Raw genomic sequence first — 19,205 nt, 5'->3', positions numbered from 1 at the left:
CTTGGCTGTAGGCAAATTGAAAGAGTTGGACTTGAAGGGTTGAATCGTCACTTGGATCTCTGGGTTGATTAAATTGGGGTCCACTAAGGAAGCATGGATAGCTGACACTTGTGCTCCGGTGTCCCTCCACGCGGTGACCTTCTTCCCACCCACACTCACAGTTTCCCTCCGCTCCAAGGGTATCTGGGAGGTATCTGGGCCTGTGGACCTCTGGTGTGATTCCGGTGCAATGAACTGTAATCTGTTGGGGTTCTTGGGGCAGTTGGCCTTTACATGCCCCAGCTTGTTACACTTAAAACATCGTCCAGCTGACGGGTCACTGGGGCGAGGAGGGTTGCTGGAGAACGGGGTGGTGGGACGATAAGGGGTCTGGAGGGTTCTTTGGGAGGTAGGTGGGGCTTTGGGCGGCCCCCGGTAATAGGGTGTGGTCTGGGGTGGTCCCTTCTGGTCTCCGCTCCAACTGCGACCAGTTTTCTTCTTCTCTGCCACCTCCACCCATCTGGCTCCAATCTCTCCTGCCTCAATTACAGTTTTGGGTTTCCCATCTAGGATGTATCTTTCTATTTCCTCAGGAACACCCTCTAAGAATTGTTCCATTTGCATTAGGAAGGGCAAATTTACTGGAGATTCAACACTTGCTCCTGATATCCAGGCATCCCAATGTTTTACAATGTGGTAGGCATGTCGGGTAAATGACATGTCTGGTTTCCACCTTAGGGCTCTGAACCTCCGACGAGACTGCTCGGGTGTTATCCCCATTCTGACTCTCGCCTTGGATTTAAACAGTTCATACTTGTTCATGTGTTCTTTAGGCATTTCAGCTGCCACCTCAGCTAAGGGTCCACTGAGCTGCGGCCTCAGCTCTACCATGTATTGGTCAGTAGAGATGTTGTACCCAAGGCAGGCCCTTTCGAAGTTTTCTAAGAAGGCCTCAGTATCATCACCTGCCTTGTAGGTGGGGAACTTTCTGGGATGGGAAGTGGTACCTGGAGAAGGATGGCTAGGGTTTGTTGGTATATTCTGCTGGGCCTTTATCCTCTCCATCTCCTCCACATGCTTCCTCTCTTTTTCCTTCTCCTCCTCCACATGCTTCCTCTCTTTTTCCCTCTCCTCCTCCACATGCTTCCTTGCCTCCATTTCCCTCTTGTGGGCAGCCTCTTGGTGTTGTTCTGCCTCCCTTTCTTGTTCCTTCTTCAGCTGCATGAGTTCTATCTGTCTTTCATGTTCCCTTTGTTTTTCCTCAGCCTGAAATTTGGCTAATTCCAGCTGTAGTCGAGCTGAGGATTTGGCCATTCTAACCTCTCTGTTTTTAACTAACTTTACACCCGAGGTTTAGAAATAAACAAACAAAACTTGGCTGTAAAATTTTGCTGTGCTGGAATAGAATACCTATTCTCTGATAGTGATTGTCAGCCTACAGAAAAAGACAATTCCCTTGTCTCTGCTCTGGGCCCAAATTAAAGCAAAAACCCTCCAACTACTTGGAAACCTGCTTACCCAGCCCAAAGAAGAAAAAAATTTCTTTTCAAACCTGTGCTCCTTGTAAAACAAAAAAAAAATCAAAATCCTAAAAAAACCCTGCCACTTTTGTCTCCAGGCAAATGGGTAGAGCACACACCCCCTATTTACTTTTAGGAAGAAAAGAAAAAAAAAAAAAAAACCTCTGGGTTGGAAGACTGTGAATTTCCCTGCAGGAGTTAAGTACCCTGCCTCCAGGCAAGAAAACCTGCAATTCACAAGATAATCCCCTTTTGTCTCTGCTTGGCCACAAAGCAGAGAGAAACCAAGCTGCTTTCAGTTTCAAAGCTGCCTTCTGGACTTCCTAAAAATTCCTTTTTAAAATCTGTATTTCTAGTTCAAAAAATCTCAACTGGATCTCAAAATGATTTCAGGTTAATCCCACCACTGTGCCACCATGTCAAGGTTCCTCCCCCACTCTGAACTCTAGGGTACAGATGTGGGGACCTGCATGAAAAACCTCCTAAGCTTATCTTTACCAGCTTAGGTCAAAACTTCCCCAAGGTACAAAATATTACCCCCGTTATCCTTGGAATGGCCGCTACCACCACCAAACTAATACTGGTTACTGGGGAAGAGCTGTTTGGACGCGTCCTTCCCCCCAAAATACTTCCCAAAACCTTGCACCCCCCTTTCCTGGGAAATGTTGGATAAAAAGCCTCACCAATTTGCATAGGTGACCACAGACCCAAACCCTTGGATCTGAGAACAATGAAAAAGCATTCAGTGTTTTACAAGAAGACTTTTAATAAAAAATAGAAGTAAATAGAAATAAAGAAATCCCCCCTGTAAAATCAGGATGGTATATATCTTACAGGGTAATTAGATTCAAAAACATAGAGAACCCCTCTAGGCAAAACCTTAAGTTACAAAAAAGATACACAGACAGAAATAGTTATTCTATTCAGCACAATTCTTTTCTCAGCCATTTAAAGAAATCATAATCTAACACATACCTAGCTAGATTACTTACTAAAAGTTCTAAGACTCCATTCCTGTTCTGTCCCCGGCCAAAACGACTACAGACAGACACACAAACCCTTTGTTTCTCTCCCTCCTCCCAGCTTTTGAAAGTATCTTGTCTCCTCATTGGTCATTTTGGTCAGGTGCCAGCGAGGTTACCTTTAGCTTCTTAACCCTTTACAGGTGAGAGGAGCTTTCCCCTGGCCAGGAGGGATTTCAAAGGGGTTTACCCTTCCCTTTATATTTATGACAGGCTGTGAGGACAGTGAGTGTGCTCTATCTTTCCCACTAGACCCCTCCTTCCATGGTTACCTTTTTTATATCCGTACTCTTTAAAATCAGTGGGGACTACTTATGTGAATGTTGTTCTTGAGCTTGGTTGCCGAATCCGGTGTGCAGCCAGGATGATGACAAAAGATGAACATTAAGAGTATGTGGTTGACCATGAAGAATACATTAGGTCTCCACACTTCTCAAAGGTTCCATATATTTAACATTTGTACATATTAATTAAAATTATTGATAGAAATGGGGTTATTCTGAGGATGGAGCTTGAAGAGGAGCATTGAAGTAAAGGTTGTGGCAGGGCGGGGCATGTGCAAGACTGAGAAATGAGACAGTGATGAGGAGATGGAACAGAGCAAGAGAATAGAGAGAGGTTGGATGGGAGTGTACGGGAATGTCAAGTGTATGGATAGGAAAGAGGGACGAGAGGATGAAGGACAGAAGGATATGAGATTGGTAAACTGAATTGTGGGCAGGTGTGAGCGAGTCTGGGCAGTGGAAAAGAGCATTCAAGTTAGGGAAACAGTAAGATGTTTGAGACGAGTGTTATCACTCGTTATAGAAATTCCATCAGTGGGACTAGATGTTATGAACTGTTGGTGGTAGGGAAGGTGGTATAGTGTGGGCCAAGATTAGGACCTGGAATGCTGAGTTGTTGCTTCTGTGACATCTGGACCTTGGGAGTAGATGGGTCATTACACAAAGTAAAAGTATTTCCCCATGTTTATTCCCCCCCCCCCCCCCCAATTCCTCAGACACTCTTGTCAACTGCTGGAAATGGCCCACCTTGATTATCACTACAAAAGGTTTTCTCCCTCGCCTTCCCCCCCCCCCCCCCCCCCCCGCTCTCCTGCTGGTATTAGCTCATCTTAAGTGATCACTCTCCTTTGTTTCATGTTCTCTGTGTATATAAATCTCCCCACTGTATTTTCCACTGAATGCATCCGATGAAGTGAGCTGTAGCTCACGAAAGCTTATGCTCAAATAAATTTGTTAGTCTCTAAGGTGCCACAAGTACTCCTTTCCTCCTAGAAGAGTCCTGGGCTTGATGGGGAGAGCCTTGTGGGTAGTAGGGTGGCTATTTGTTCCCAAAGTAGCTTTGTAGCAGTCCAGTGTGAGGCAAGAAGGGGTTTTGGTGTGCCTGCATTTTTTCTTTCAGGTCTTCTCTCTGGCAGTCAGGAAAAAGCACCCCTACCAGTAACTTCAACATTTCTTGCTCTGTAGCTTGCATTTCTGAGGGACAGAGTTTCTGGTAGAGGCCTCAGAGCGCTTGGCTAATTTTAGCATGTGTAATGTGTTTTCACCACTGATTTCTAGATGTTAAGGCAGGTATAGTCAATTATTTTTTGTTCAGGTCCAGATTTCTTGGTCAAGATCCAGACTCCAGAGAAAATTAAAAAAAAAAAAAAAGTAAATACAAAGATTTCGGGGTCCATGCAAAAGCATCTGGTGGTCTGGATTTGGCCCATGATCCGCCTGACTACCCCATCCTACAGAAGCAGGGCTCCACTTCTACGCACCTTAACAGCTGCCAGAGTGAAAGGAATTGAGAAGAACGAAGGGCTTGGAGGGGCCAAAAAGAGGGCATTCCCCCATGATGTGTGCAAGAAACCCACAGAGTGAACAGCCTCTCATCCTGCCTGTCTCCTCCTGCTTTCCAACCCTGTCTTTGGGGCTGCAAGCAAGGCAGAATTAGCTCAGTATCTTCCAGGATTACCTTTTAAAATGTAATAAACTTCTAAAATTAGGTTTTAATCAACTGAACTTGATCTTGTGCATTGGTCTCCACTAAGTCTGTACTATATGAATTTAGTAAACTGGAATTGATCTTTTGTTTTTGTTATAGTTTAGTTGTGTCATTTTAAACAGTTTGTCACCATTTATTGGTTAGAATTAATTCAGTTTAGGTATGTGTGACGGGATCCCCAGGGTGTAGCCTGGGACTGCTGTGCCCCCTGAACTCTCTCCTTTCTGGGCTGTCTCTCACAATGCCTTGCTAGTGACCAGCAGCAAACCCCTCCAGGTGCTGTTATCACTCAGTACAACCACATGTGGAGCCCTCCATCCAGCTAGATTGCATGTATGCTCCCAGAGCCACTCATGAATCATACAGAGAAGGGCAAAGCTAAATCCCCCCAGTTGCCAACACTGTACCTCAGGAATATACCATCTTAGACTGCTCAAGATGAGCAATGCAGATTTATTGATTGGTTCACCACTTCATCAATGGAAAGTGGATATACACAGTGGTGAACTGGAGCCAGTTCACACCGGTTCGCTAGAACCGGTTGTTAAATTTAGAAGCCCTTTTAGAACCGGTTGTTCCACGAGGGACAACCGGTTCTAAAAGGCTTCTAAATTTAACCGGCCAAAAGTGGCGCCTTAGGCGCCGACTCTATGGGAGCTCCAGCCCTGGAGCACCCAAGGGGAAAATTTGGTGGGTGCAGAGCACCCACCGGCAGCTCCCTGCCCCACCCCCAGCTCACCTCCTCCCCTGAATGAGCCCCACCCCCCCGCTTCTCTGCCCCCCCCTCCCCCCGCACCAGCTCACCTCCACTCTGCCTCCTCCCCTGAAATCGCTGCCCCGCTCTGCTTCTCCACCCCGCCAGGCTTCCCGCGAATCAGCTGTTTGATGGGAAGCTGGGGCAGGCTGAGAAGCAAGCGGCGGCTTCCTGCTCAGGCCCAGGGAGGCGGAGGTGAGCTTGGGCGCGAGGAGGACTGCCCGCGCCGCAGCAGGTAACCTGGGGCGGGGGCACAGGGGAACCATTCCCCATCCCAGCTCACCTCCGCCACCCTTGGCCTGAGTGGGAAGCCGCGGCCTGTTTTCAGCCCTCCCCGGCTTCCCGCCGAACAGCTGATTCGCGGGAAGCCGGCGGGGGGGCGGAGAAGCAGAGCGGGGCGGCGTATTCAGGGGAGGAGGCGGAGCAGAGGTGAGCTGGGGCCGGGCATGGGGCGGGGAGCTGTCGGTGGGTAGCTTTGCACCCATCAAATTTTCCCCATGGGTGCTCCAGCAACGGAGCAGCCAGGGAGTCGGCGCCTAAGGCGCCACTTTTGATGCGATCAGTGGGGGAGCGGCCGCTCCTCCGCTAGCTACTCTCCCCCGCCCCTAGGAGCTAAAGGGACCTGCTGGATGCTTCCTGGGAGCTGCCCTGGGTAAGCACCGCCGGGAGTCCCCACCTCGCCCCCCCGCAGGCCCTCCGGCTCTTAGGGTTGGGCACCCACTACGGTGGCCCACGAGACCCTCCTGCCCGGTTCTGGGGGCAGACAGGGGAGGGGGGTGGATGGGGCAGGAGTTCTGGGCGGGGGGGCGTCAAGGAACGCGGGGTGGTTGGATGGGGCAGGAGTCCCGGGGGGTGGGGGTGGGCAGCAACCCCCTCATGGGGTGAGGAGGGAACCTGTTGTTAAGATTTTGGCAGCTCATCACTGGATATACACCAGTGTTTGCAAAACCTGAGCAGATTTGCCACACGCTTCATATAAACTTATTGGTAAAGATAAACAGTAAAAAAGTTTATTGACTACAAAAGATAGATTTTAAGTGATATTAACTAATAGGCAGAAAGTCATAGGCAAAAGGAAAGAAAATATAACTCAGTCTAAACTCTCAACCCTATTAGACTGGGCAACATCTAAATTAAGCATTTTTTTTCACTCCACTGGATATTGCAGTCCATAGTATGCAGTTTCACCCTTGAAATCTGGGCCAGTCCCCTCGGTTAGTCTTCTCGCTGTCCTTGTTGCTTGCAGCATAGGTGGGGATAGGAGAAAGGCCAAGCATGGGGCCCCCTGTCATCTCTTTTCCAAGCTGAGCAGTCTGTCTTTTGAATCACTCATATGGAAGCTGGGTGATGGTCCTAATAATTTTTGTTACCTTTTTCTGTACTTTTTCCAGTTCTAATATATTTTTGAGATGGGGCGACCACACCTGCACTCAGTATTTAAGGTGTGGGCATTGGTTTATATAGTGGCATGATATTTTCTGCCTTATTATCTTTCCCTTTATTAGTGGTTCTGAACATTATCTTTTTTTGGCTGCCACTGCACATTGAGCAAATGTTTTCAGAGAATGATTCCAAGATCTATCTAAAGTGGTATAGTTGGGATTATGTTTTCCAGTGTTCATGACTTTGCATTTATCAGTACTGAATTTCATCTGCCATTTTGTTGCCCAGTCACCCAGTTTTGTGAGATCCCTTTGTAATGTTAGGATATAGATATTCAGGCCTGTCTGTAAAGGCCTATACTCTAAGAATTTAGGTGTACTCTTATCACTTGGCTAGTGATAGAGGTACAAAAGAGAATCAAAATCACTGTCTGCCAGTGTAAGGGCCTTCGCTTACTGTGACAGTCTGAGGCCCTGTTCTTAGGCTAAGGCCTTTGGCTAAGCAACAGAGGCAGCCATAAGCTGGGAAGCAAACGGTTACATCCTCACATTCCAAACTAGTCACATTGAAAGAAGGTGCTATTGGGCTGTTAGGAATACAATCCTGTTCTGATAGTGCCTATCACCTCCAGAGAAAGGGAAGTGCCTAGAAAATGTAAAAGGAAACTTAGTTTGATAGCATCCTGTCTGGCAAGAACTCACTTATCAATAGCTGGGATGTGAAATCCTCACTTCTGTATTGTTTTGTCATTATAGTTCCCACTTTGCTATTGTTTGTATAATCTCTGTCTGGTTCTGTGATTGTTTCTGTCTGCTGTATAATTAATTTTTCTGGGTGTAAACTAATTAAGGTGGTGGGATATAATTGGGTACATAATCATGTTACAATATGTTAGGATTGGTTAGTTAAATTTCAGGAACATGATTGGTTAAGGTATAGCAAAGCAGAACTCAAGTTTTACTATATAGTCTGCAGTCAATCAGGAAGTGAGGGGGTGAGCGTGTGGGTGGGGGAGATGGGAAAGGGAATGGGGGTAACAAATTGGAACCATGTTTTGCTAAAGGGGGAAATGGGAACAGGGAATGGGAGTAAGGAAATTGGAATCATGTTTTGCTAAGGGCAGGAATGGGAACAGGGACACGGGTGTAAGGCTCTGTGGTGTCAGAGCTAGGAAGGAGGACACTAAGGAAGGAAACTGGAATCATGCTTGCTGGAAGTTCACCCCAATAAACATCGAATTGTTTGCACCTTTGGACTTCGGGTATTGTTGCTCTCTGTTCATGCGAGAAGGACCAGGGAAGTAAGTGGATGAAGGAATAAGCCCCCTAACACGTAACTCTTCAGTCAGCTATGGACTTAACTATCTTGAATTATTTTGTATCACCTGCAGGTTTTGTCCCCTCACTGTTTACCCCTTTTTCCAGATCATTTATGAATCTGTTGAATAGGACTGGTCCCAGTACAGGTCCCTGGGAGACACCGCCATCTACATCTCTCCACTGTGAAAACTGACCATTTATTCTTAGACTTTGTTTCCTATCTTTTAACCAGTTACTGATCCATGAGAGGACCTTCCCTCTTATCCCATGACTGCTTACTTTACTTAAGAGCCTTTGGTGAGGGATTTTATCAAAGGCTTTCTGAAAGTCCAAGTACTGTATCAATTATATCACCTTTGTCCACGTGTTTGTTAATTGCCTCAAAGAATTGTAAGAGAGTGGTGAAGCATGATTTCCCTTTACAAAAGTTGTGTTGACTCTTCCCGAACACAAATTGTGTTCACCTATGCATCTAATAATTCTGTTCTTTACTATAGTTTCAACAAATTTGCCTGGTACCGAAGTTAGGCTAACTATCCTGTAATTGCCAGGATTGCCTCTGGAGCCTTTTAAAAATCAGCATAACATTAGTTATCCCTCAGACACTTGGTACAGAGACTGATTTAAGTGATAGGTTACATACCCTGTTTAGTAGTTCCGCAATCTCATATTTGAGTTCCTTCAGAACACTTGGGTGAATGCCGTTTAGTCCTGGTGACTCATTACTGTTTAATTTATCAGTTTCTTCCAAAACTATCTCTATTGACACCTCAGTCTGGGACAGTTCCTCAAATTTGTCACCTAAAAAGAATGGCTCAGATGTGGGACTCTCCCTCACATCCTCTACAGTGAAGATGGATGCGAAGAATTAATTTAGCTTCTCTGAAGCGGCCTTCTCTTCTTTGAGTGCTCCTTTAGCACCTCAGTCATACAGTGACCCCACTGATTGTTTAGCAGTTTTCCTGCTTCTGACTTCCTTTCAAAAAATTGCTGTTCGTTTGTCATTTGCTACTTGCTCTTTTAAAAAAACAACAACTGTTTTTGGCCTGCTTAATTATACTTTTACTCTTGACGTGCCAAAGTTTTAGGCTCCTTTCTATTTTCCTCAGTAGAATCTGACTTCTAATTTTTAAAAGATGTCTTTTTGTTTCTAACCACCTGTTTTACTCTGTTGATTAGCCATGGTGGCATTTTTTTTTTTTTTGGTTTTCTTACTGTTATTTTTTATTTGAGGTTTACGTAATTTGAGCCTCAATTATGGTGTTTTTTAACAAGTTTCCATACGTTTGCAGGCATTTCGCTCTTGTGACTGTTCCTTTTAATTTCCACATAACTAGCCTCCTCATTTTTGTGTAGTTTTCCTTTTTGAAGTTAAATATTACTGTGGTGGGTTTCTTTGGTATTTTCTACCTTAGAAGGATGTTAAGTTTAATTATGTTATCGTTGCTTTTACCAAGCAATTCACTATATTCACCTCTTGGACCATATCCTGTGCACCACTTAGGACTAAATCGAGAAGGGTCTCTCCCCTTATGGGTTCCATGACTAGCTTCTCTGAGAAGCAGTCATTGATAGTGTCTAAAAATTTTATCTCTGCATCCCATCCTGACGTCACATGTTCCCAATCCATATCGGGATAATTGAAGTCCCTCATTATTACTGGGTTTTCTGGTTTTGTAGCCTAATCACCCTGAGCTTTTCACAATCACTGTGACCACCTTAGTCAGGTGGTTGGTAGTATATTTCTGCTGCCGTACTCTTATTAGTCAAGCATGGAATTTCTATCCGTACAGATTATGTGGTATTCTTTGATTCATTTAAGATTTTTACTTAATTTGACTCCATGCTTTCTTTCACGTATAGTACAACTCCCCATCAGTGTGACCTGCTCTATCATTCCTATATATTTTGTACCGTGGTATTGCTGTGTCCTGTTGATTTATCGTCATTCCACTGAGTATCTGTGATGCCTATTATATCTGTATCCTCACTTAATACCAGGCACTCAAATTCACCCACCTTCACATTTAGACTTCTTGCATTTGTATATAAGCACTTACAAAATTTGTCAATATTTAGTTGTCTGCCTTTATGTGATGTAATTGTTTCACTGTTTCTCTTCATTTCCTACCTGTACTTTGTCAACTTATAGCCTCTCCCCTTTACTAGGATATAGAATATCCCCTTCAATAAATCTTTCGCAAAGGGATGTGTCTGTCTAAACCATGTGCTCCTCTGCACCTGTCAACTTTCCCCCAGCCTTTAGTGTGAGAACTCTTCTGTGGCCTTTTTAAGTTTACATAGCAGCAATCTGGTTCTGTTTTTGGTTTCATGAGACCATCGGAGTGCCACATTTCTTACTATTCCATCCTGGGCTTCCTGGTCTAGTTGAATTAGATGACTGCAGAATGTAATTCATGTAGTAACATTTTCATTGCCCTCGGAGCATGAAATTGTTTGAGCTGTGCCAAGCTCCTCAAGAGAAACTCCAGCTGGCTTTTTTATTTCTTGTAAGTGTTGGTGAGGATAAAATAATCACAAAAATTTACAAGGCTTGTATGATCATTGATTAAACTGAAGGTCCATTCAGTGTGGTAAGATATCATATAATATAGTGCACAGTTAATTTAATTTCATATTTTTCATTATGAGTATACAGATACTTGACCTGAGTTTTCCACAAAGATAATGAGTGAAAATCAGCTAAAGTGAAGACATTGTCTAAATAAATGAATGTGCTTTGCCTTTAATTCATTTAGTTTTAGCAGACTTATAATTAAACCATCTGAGCAGGAGCTATGAAAGGTATCTAGGTAAGCAATCATTCATCTGCATTCAGACCCACTTAGTGATATGTGTGACTCACTGTTCATCAGACAACACAATAATGAATCGCTCTCTGAAGACAGATAAATAATAGTGACTGAAGAGTTTCTTGGTTCTCACTATTCAGAATTTGCAGTTAGATGTTAGGTGCTTAGATAACTACAGTGATAGGTGTGGTATTAAAAACTAGGAGGCATGGTTGTATAACAGTTAAGTAGTATATTAGATAGAATGGATATATCGGCTGCAGCATGTGTTGGGGATAGTATAAGTCCTCTGGGAAGATGAGGAAGCAGGTTTGAGAAGTTAACAAATTAAGCACTCGTGCCATGAGTGTGACCTGCCAAAACTAGAATTTGAGTGTATACAACAGTTGGCCTCAAATGAATATCTGATACCAGTGACAAGCTGTGTGGTTTTGTTTTATTGTTTTTTTCCGTGATATAACTGTAGGGCTTCATTTTGTTTGCATAACTAGTGGAACATCAGAAGGTCCAGCTGTAAACAGAGTGTTTTGGACAAAAACTGTTGAAGAAAGTCAGTTCTGTTATGCATGGATGATCTGAAAATGCTGTTAGTAAATGTAGTAGTTTGTCCGAGGACTGCTGGGGAGGAAGCGGGAACATTGTCCCTTCTCATTGTAGAACTATCTTGCAAGAGAAGTCTCACTTTTGAAAGACTTGGTCTAGAAAAACCTTTTTACTTATACCCGTGAAAGTTTATTAGCTAGGAACAACACAACTATTTCTGCCCCAATGCCCCTTTTCTACTCTATCAACTACCTGCTTCTATACTAGTTAACATCTCTGAAGAATTACTTTTATCTCATGTTTCCTGTGGCCCTGAAACATTGGCTACGTTGACAATAGAGATTCCATTGTGGGAGGGGGGAAGAAAGCAGCAGCCCTATAAATCACCAATAAGAGTAACTGAAAATTATTTAAGATAACAGGATTAGTTTCATGTTCTAACTGTGAGGGGAGTAAGCCCCTTGTGCTGTTAAATTCATTGAAGTTCAATTATCTAGAATACAAAAGGAAATATAATAAGATATTGAGATTTCCCAAATGGGATTTCTTCTTTAGTTTGATGATTTAGAATTTGCGGCGAGATTAATATGACTAACGTGAACCAAGCATCTCTCAACATGAATCTGTCCACACACACAAGTTCAAGACTGGGATACAACAGTTTTACTATGCAATTAATTCTGCTTTGTCTGGGTCAGCTTCTATGATTTAAACAGTTGTGTGCTAACTCCTGTATTTCCCTAGCCCATAATTGAACAGTTCTTCCTTTCATACATTTTTTAACCTAATTATCCTTAAATAAATCAGTTCACTTACTCAGTGAGCTCCCTAGACAAAAGTGTGAAATCCCACAAACATTCATTATGGGTTTAACATTCGGTGTAAGTGATATTGCTTTGGAAGGAATGAGTCACATTTTATAGAGTATGCATATATTATGACGATTACTCCACGAAAGCTGTTTTGCAAAATAAGGTTCAAATTGTGCATATTTTTCACGTAGTGGCTGTTTTAGTATTGTGTATAGATTTTAAAAAAATCTAATTGTCTAAAGCCATGCTTTAGGGTTGTCTGATTGCTAAATTAATCTCTTATCACAAGTCTCATTGATCTTCTGTTCGAGCAGCTGAGAGTGATTTATGTATGTCAACCTTTCAAAAATTTATTACTGGTAATAAAGCTAACTGGGGTAAGTGCCAGGCTATTCTAAGAGACAATCCATGCTCTGAAGTATTTTATTTTGTCAGATGTGGTTATTGTTTGAGTATGTTCTTGTGACAGAACTAATGAAATTGCTGGTGAGTGAGACAAGCTAGGTTCATGAGGTATACTCTTACTGGTATGAAGTTAATGACACTACTGGGAAATTAGAACATTGAGGTTTGACTTTTAATATGATGATCAGAATTACTCACGTTTTCTAGCCATTAGTACGTGGCATTCTTGAATCTGATTATCTGTATGTGATGATACTAAAAGTGAAAAACCAAAAAACCTAAAATGTGGTTACTTTAAAAACATCTTGTAACTCTGATGTACAATTTATTTTTTTACCAAGCACAGTGTGCTCTACTGGTAGATCTTTGTTTTTCAAGTTTTTATGAGGTTTTTCTTAGCCTTAAAGTAATGCAGCTAGTGTGCATGACTAGATATGCTTTGTAGATCCCTCTGTACAAAAGACACTTGTAAGCTTAGAATACTTAACTTTCAAAAGATTGTGTGATTAAGTCTCTGTATGTCAAGTGAATTCCTTTGAAGCGTCTTATAAATGTGATTGTTCCTCTTTCAGTGATCTAAAGAGGAGGCTATATGTCGCTCCCTTTAAAATTGTTGGACTGATTTCCTCCCCCCCATGTGAAAATGGTAATATATCATGCATGAATATATTTAGTCTTATAGCATTACTTTGTTTTGGAAAATAACAGCATTTTTAGGGTATGTCTACACTGGAAAAAAAAATGTGTTCTTAACTTAGGTTGGCTAACCAAGGTTAAGAAGAAACCTGGGTTAGGAACACACCTTTTAAAATAGCATTGTAGCTGGAGTAACATGGGCTGCTTAGCCACCTAAGTATCAACCCAGGGGTCTCAGCATGTACATATTTGCAGAGGCTAGCCTGAGCTGCTTCTGTGCTACCATGGCTATGCTGCTGTTTGTAGCACGTTGGCGTGGGTACGTCCAGGGCTGGTGCAAGGATGTTTCGCGGCCTAGGCGAAACTTCCACCTTGCGCCCCTCCCTCGGCCTAGGGAGCCGTGCGGCAGCTCCCCACCCTCCCCGCGCTCAGCCCGGGGGGGCCGTGCGGCACCTCGTGCCCGTCCCTCCATCCCTCTGCCCCGGGAGCTGTGCAGCAGCTCCCCGCCCCAGCTCACCTCTGCTCTGCCTCCTCCCCTGAACACACTGCCCTGCTCTGCTTCTCTTTTTCCCTGGCTTGCGGCGCCAAACAGCCGATTGGCGCCGCAAGCCTGGGAGGTGGGAGAAGTGGAGCGGTGGCGACATGCTCAGGGGAGGAGGTGGAGCAGAGGTGAGCTGGGGTGGGGAGCGGTTCCCCTGCATGCCAGCCCTGCCCAGTTACTTGCTACAGGTGGCCCTCCCCACGCCCCCCTGCCCCAGCTCACTTCTGCTCCACCGCCTCCCCAGAGTGCACTTTTGGCCACCTCCAAACACTTGGCGCCCTAGGCAGCTGCCTAGTGGTTGCACCGGCCCTGGGTACGTCTATGCAAACTATGAATCATTTCCCTAGCTCCCAAGTATAGATGTTGCCTAAGTACCGTCTACAGTGGTGCAGCTGCACCTCTGCAGCACTTCAGTGCAGACACCACACCAACAGGAGGGCTTCTTCACCAGATGTGCTATTTCCTTTTTATTTCTAAAGGCTTATCTACAGTGCACATGGAGTTATTTGGGAATAGCTATTCCCACATAGCTCCGGGACACTTTTATTTTGGAATAAGGCTACCTTGTTCCTGTTTAGTATGGGTTAAGCTAAACAGAAACAAGGCTGCTTTACTCTGGAAAAAGTGAGTCCATGCGTGGAGTTATTCAGGAACGGTTTTCCCTGAATAACTACATGTATAGGCAAAAAGAAAAGGAGTACTTGTGGCACCTTAGAGAGTAACAAATTTCTAAGGTGCCACTAGTACTCCTTTTCTTTTTGCGAATACAGACTAACACCGCTGCTACTCTGATACATGTATAGGCAAGCGCTAATGCTAGGAATGGCAGTCCATAGTGATAGGATCTATTCAAGTTACATTTTTAAAAACTAGCTCGTTTAAAGGGACAAACTTGAATATCCTAAAACTGCCTTAAAATATTTTTCTGATAAAGCCCCCTTAATTGGTAAATCCCGACATTTATTTTTTAAATTAATTTTGTTTTGAAATAATTATCTTCTCTTTGTTGTTGCTGCTGCTGCTTTTAGAAAGGGACTTTTGAGGTGGGTCTGAGTGTAATGCCAAACCTGCTCAAGACAACCAGTCAGCTGCTGCTCTTTTCCCCCACCCCCTCATGTTTGACTGCTGCCATATCAGCTTCAGACTTACTGTTGCTGTTACTGGTACACAGGCCCTTGCATGAGCTCTGTCCCAGAGCAGTACAGGAGAGTAGTGAATCATCATGCTAATGCAGTGTTTCCCAAACTTTAGAAAGCTGCCTTCCCCCCTTCAGGAAAAGGAAACCAATCTCTCACCCCTTGGAGACTCCGCCTGTCCTTTGGGGAAACAGCATGCTACTGCATGAGATCAGGCATGCAACTGACAAACAAAACAATGAAACTGCTTTCACACTGCACAAACTGCTGTCAAATGCACAAAGTAAAACTGAAAAAAAATGGAAGAAGAAAACTACTATTCTATCAGTTAGAGTAATCCTGGAAGTTTATTACTGCAGTATGTACCAAATCTCCCCCCCTCCCCCTTTCCTGTTTCTTTAATCCCATTATACACTGTTGCATTTTGGCTCTGTAAATGGTGCCAACTTGTATCATTGCTCCAGCTGTCCTAGGTTGTTTTATGTAGTAAATCTGTTGGGAGGGTTATCAGATCTTTGTATGATAAAGCAGAGATGACTTAATTTGTATGCTGTTGTATCACAAAAACAATATAGCATGCTTATCATATATGGAATTAAAGTAATTACCATTAAAGCTGTCTTTGCATCAGTGCTTCCTAGAGCCTACAGATATTGATGGCTTGGTAATTCAAGTAATAAATGAAAACGTTATAAGTCTTTATGGAAGTCTGGAATAGGCATTATCAGTATAGCGTACAAAAATGTATAGCATCCTCTGGCAACTCTGAATTATTCTTTAAAAATATATATCTTGCAAAGGCATGAAAAATCCTTGACAGTAGAACAGTGGCTCAGTCAAACTTTAAAATTTATTTTTAACTTTTTCAGAGAACTAGTTTTTATATGGTGTTTTCATAGTTTTGATGTTTGATTAAAAATGGAAATGCTTGCTTTGATTAATTGTCATATTGATTTCAATTCTGAATTAAAAAACAAAAAAAACCAAAACACAGCCCAACAGTCCCAGCAGTAACTACACAGAGCCTTGAGATTGTTAAAACTGCTGAATCATTTAGGAGACAGCTGAATTACTGTATAGTATAGGGTTGACAAGTAGAGAGACTACACTGATGTTCTAGCAATTTAAGGTTTTGATTTTTTGTTTTACACTGGCAAAGATACAACCGTCACAGTTTAACAATAGTAAAAAAGGAATAGTTAAGTAGAATTGAAATTGAAAGAATTACTTTGAACTGAAATAGAAATATTTGAATTTAGCAATTAATTACAGTAAGCTGACGTAAAGTGCATTTTTAATGTACTATAGGCAATTGTCCACAAAGATGCCTGAAACAACCATGTTTGCTTGATCTGGGTGGGATTTATTTCGCAAGTAAGAATTTTAATTTAATGTGTACTGGCTAAGAAAACTAGTTGTCTGTAGGGTCAAGGTACTGACATCAGAGGCATTTCTGAACAAAGATGTTGCAGTTGGTGGGTGGATGGCACTGCTTTCAGCTGTTGTATGAGCTTGCATAAATAGTATCTCAACTTTAATCTTTCGGGTGTTCAGAGGTAGTGTGCATATTTCCATTTAACCCCTGGACACTTGCCGGCATGTATGACCCTTTAACAATTCCTGCCCCTCTGTCCATCCTTGGCACCTTGGCTCCAAACAGTCTAGGAGTAAAGCCAGTAACTTTGAAGTTGTAACTGTGTTGGCTACATCTATTAAGCAAAAATATTTTCATTTAATCAATACAAGGTGTCTCTTATGTTTCCTGTGTAATATGTTGATCATTAGTGAAATGTAATTCACCTCCCCAGTACGAGATGTTTTCTTTCCTTTTGTGTGTGTTGATCAATCATGGTAAAATATAGGGCAAAATGAGAACTGAAAAAGATGATTAATGGACTTTGGCATCAAGAGTAAAACTTGTTTTTTTTGTTTTTTTTTTGCAAAAAGCAATTTTTTTGCAGCATATTTCAGCAAAGAAGAGTGTGGCCTTGACTTGTATTTTAGGATAACACATCTTTTAAGTAGTTCATCTATTAAAAACTGTTGAAATATTGGCTCTTATCTAAAATTTTGTGAGAGAAAAGGGCAACCAGGGCCCAATCTGATTAGAGCCTTTGGGAGCTACCTCAGTATAATGACTGATATGTCTTCTGCAGTCCTACAAGCTTCCTGTGTTTCATGAACTGTAGTTGGCAAGGTACTTTATTGTGGCTTGAATATCTACTTCTGTCAGTAGGGAATCATCTGTCAACCTTCGTGCAATGATATTTTCTGCTAATTCTATCCCAGTTCTGGACTTTTTTTAGAGGTGAGGGAGGCACTTGGACTTTGGAGGTGCCTTTTTGACTAGCTATATCTAATTCTCTCTCTCTTTGGTATAAATTTAATCATGATCAGACACCACCATGGGAAAGTAACAAACACAAAGGAGGGCCAAAGCAAACTGGAAAGTGACCTGGATACATTTAGACAAATAGAGGCAACAGGAAGATGAACCTTCGCTAGTAGTAGGCTTGGTACACACTTAAAAGCTGTGTTGGCATAGCTTGGAAATAAAAAGCAAAACACCCCATACCAACATAGCTATGCCAACAGAAACCCCAGCATAGATGGGCCTATGTTGATGAAAGAGGGCTTGTGTGACATAACTAACGTCATTCAGGGAGGTGGTGTTCCTAAACCAACAAACTCCTGTATGTGTAGGCTTAGGCTACGCTGACATAGCTAAACCAGCATAGGCTCCATAGGGTAGACATACCACTAATGAACGTAAAGCCTTACGCACAGGGAAGGAACTAAAGGGATGTATAGAAAATGGGTTGAGCTAACTAAGCAGAAACATGATTGTCTTAAAGCAAATTTTTTTCATTGTGTGTTAATACTCTAATATTCCTTTTTCATGTTACCCAAGTATTAAAGTTCCCTCAGAAAAGGTGTGAAACCTGCCCAGGGCGAGATGGCTCATCCAAGGAGCTTTACTTTAAGTGTTCCAGAATCAAGGAAAGCTTGAGCTACTGCTCTAGTTTGTGGCTGAAGTAACTGAAGTCCATAGAAATATTCTAATAAGATAACTTAAACTGCATCTTAAGCAGTATTGCCTTATTGAACAACTTTTAATTTATATTATTTCTTATATAGCAAACTTTGGCCTGTTCCATTTTAACGGCTTTGTTGAGCGAGTTCTCAAGTTCAAGTAAAACCAGCAACATTGGACTAAGCATGGAGTTCCATGGTAACTGCAAACGAATATTTCAGGTAAAAATATAAAATAAAAATAACGTATGCTAATTATATTTCTGATAAATAGAAATGTTAATAAAGGAAAACTTTCATGCACCAACAAATGCATTAACGATTATGGTATGTGCAAAAGTCTCCTGTATATTAGAAATTAAAATCAATTCCTTGTTTAGTAAACATCTTAGTAATGTTAGGAATATTTGTTTCAAAAAGTGTAATGCATTTTTGTCCATTTTATGAATGTAGATCTATGAATCTATACACAGTACGAATCTTAATTCCCTGTCTACCAATAGCAAATAAAACTAATACTCTTTGGAACAATGATAGTCTTAAATATAGCTTTGGTTAAAAGCCAAGGAAAGCCATGCATTTAAAAATATTATTGCAGATGGTGCAGTCTGGTTGTCTCAGATGCATTGTTTGGCTATGGATAAACGTTTTTGTGAAGGCATAGCTTTAAGTTCTGTGCCTGTTGTGGAACAGCTTATCAACTTCTTCCATGCCAAAGACCAAATCCCTCCTCCTCTACCAGTTGTCAGAGAAATGTATGACCAGTTTTTTTCTCTTAATGACAAATATTTATAATTAGTAAGATTTAAGCTTTTTTTTTTTTTTTTTAAGTATTACATTGCATAGGTAAAGGCCTTGTTTCTGTTCAGATATAAGAAATGTTCAAAGTTAATGAAAGAATCTCAGATTTTGTAAAGAAAATTTAATTTTATTATTTCTCACTGTTTGCCTGATCAAGAACTTCTCACTTCATGAATGGGAGACTCCATTAATAGCACGCGTATTCTCCCTAACACTAGGAAGGTGACCTTCGGCAGATCTTCATGCTAACAGTGGAGGTACTACAGGAATTTAGCAGACGTGAAAACCTCAATGCTCAGATGTCTTCAGTGTTTCAGCGCTATCTTGCACTAGCCAATCAGGTCTTAAGCTGGAACTTTCTTCCTCCAAATTATATCCTTTTAATGTTTGAACCTTTGCTTCAGCTAATTAACTTCACCTGTACTTGGTAACTGGAGTGTTTGAAAAATGTAACGTTTAGAGAATTTTTTTTCAAGTGGGGGTAATTTAGACCTTTCTGCTATGCACTCTACTGGT

The 19,205-nt window shown here is 42.2% G+C and overlaps 1 protein-coding gene across 2 annotated transcripts in view; it reads left to right on the top strand.

The window, feature by feature from the left end:
- Positions 1-19,205, top strand: part of XPO4 (exportin 4) — a 138,560-nt gene that overhangs the window by 57,336 nt on the left and 62,019 nt on the right. For both annotated transcript variants that reach the window (XM_084650228.1, XM_084650229.1), the window contains exons 5-6: positions 17,994-18,110; positions 18,908-19,061. In XM_084650228.1, coding sequence (XP_084506354.1) covers positions 17,994-18,110; positions 18,908-19,061 — 271 coding nt within the window. The remainder of the gene's footprint in view (positions 1-17,993; positions 18,111-18,907; positions 19,062-19,205) is intronic.

This window comes from Lepidochelys olivacea (assembly GCF_965140295.1).
Source record: "Lepidochelys olivacea isolate rLepOli2 genome assembly, chromosome: 1".
NCBI lineage: Eukaryota > Metazoa > Chordata > Testudines > Cheloniidae > Lepidochelys > Lepidochelys olivacea.
The sequence above is the reverse complement of the archived record's forward strand: the minus strand, read 5'-3'. Positions and strand labels throughout refer to the sequence as shown.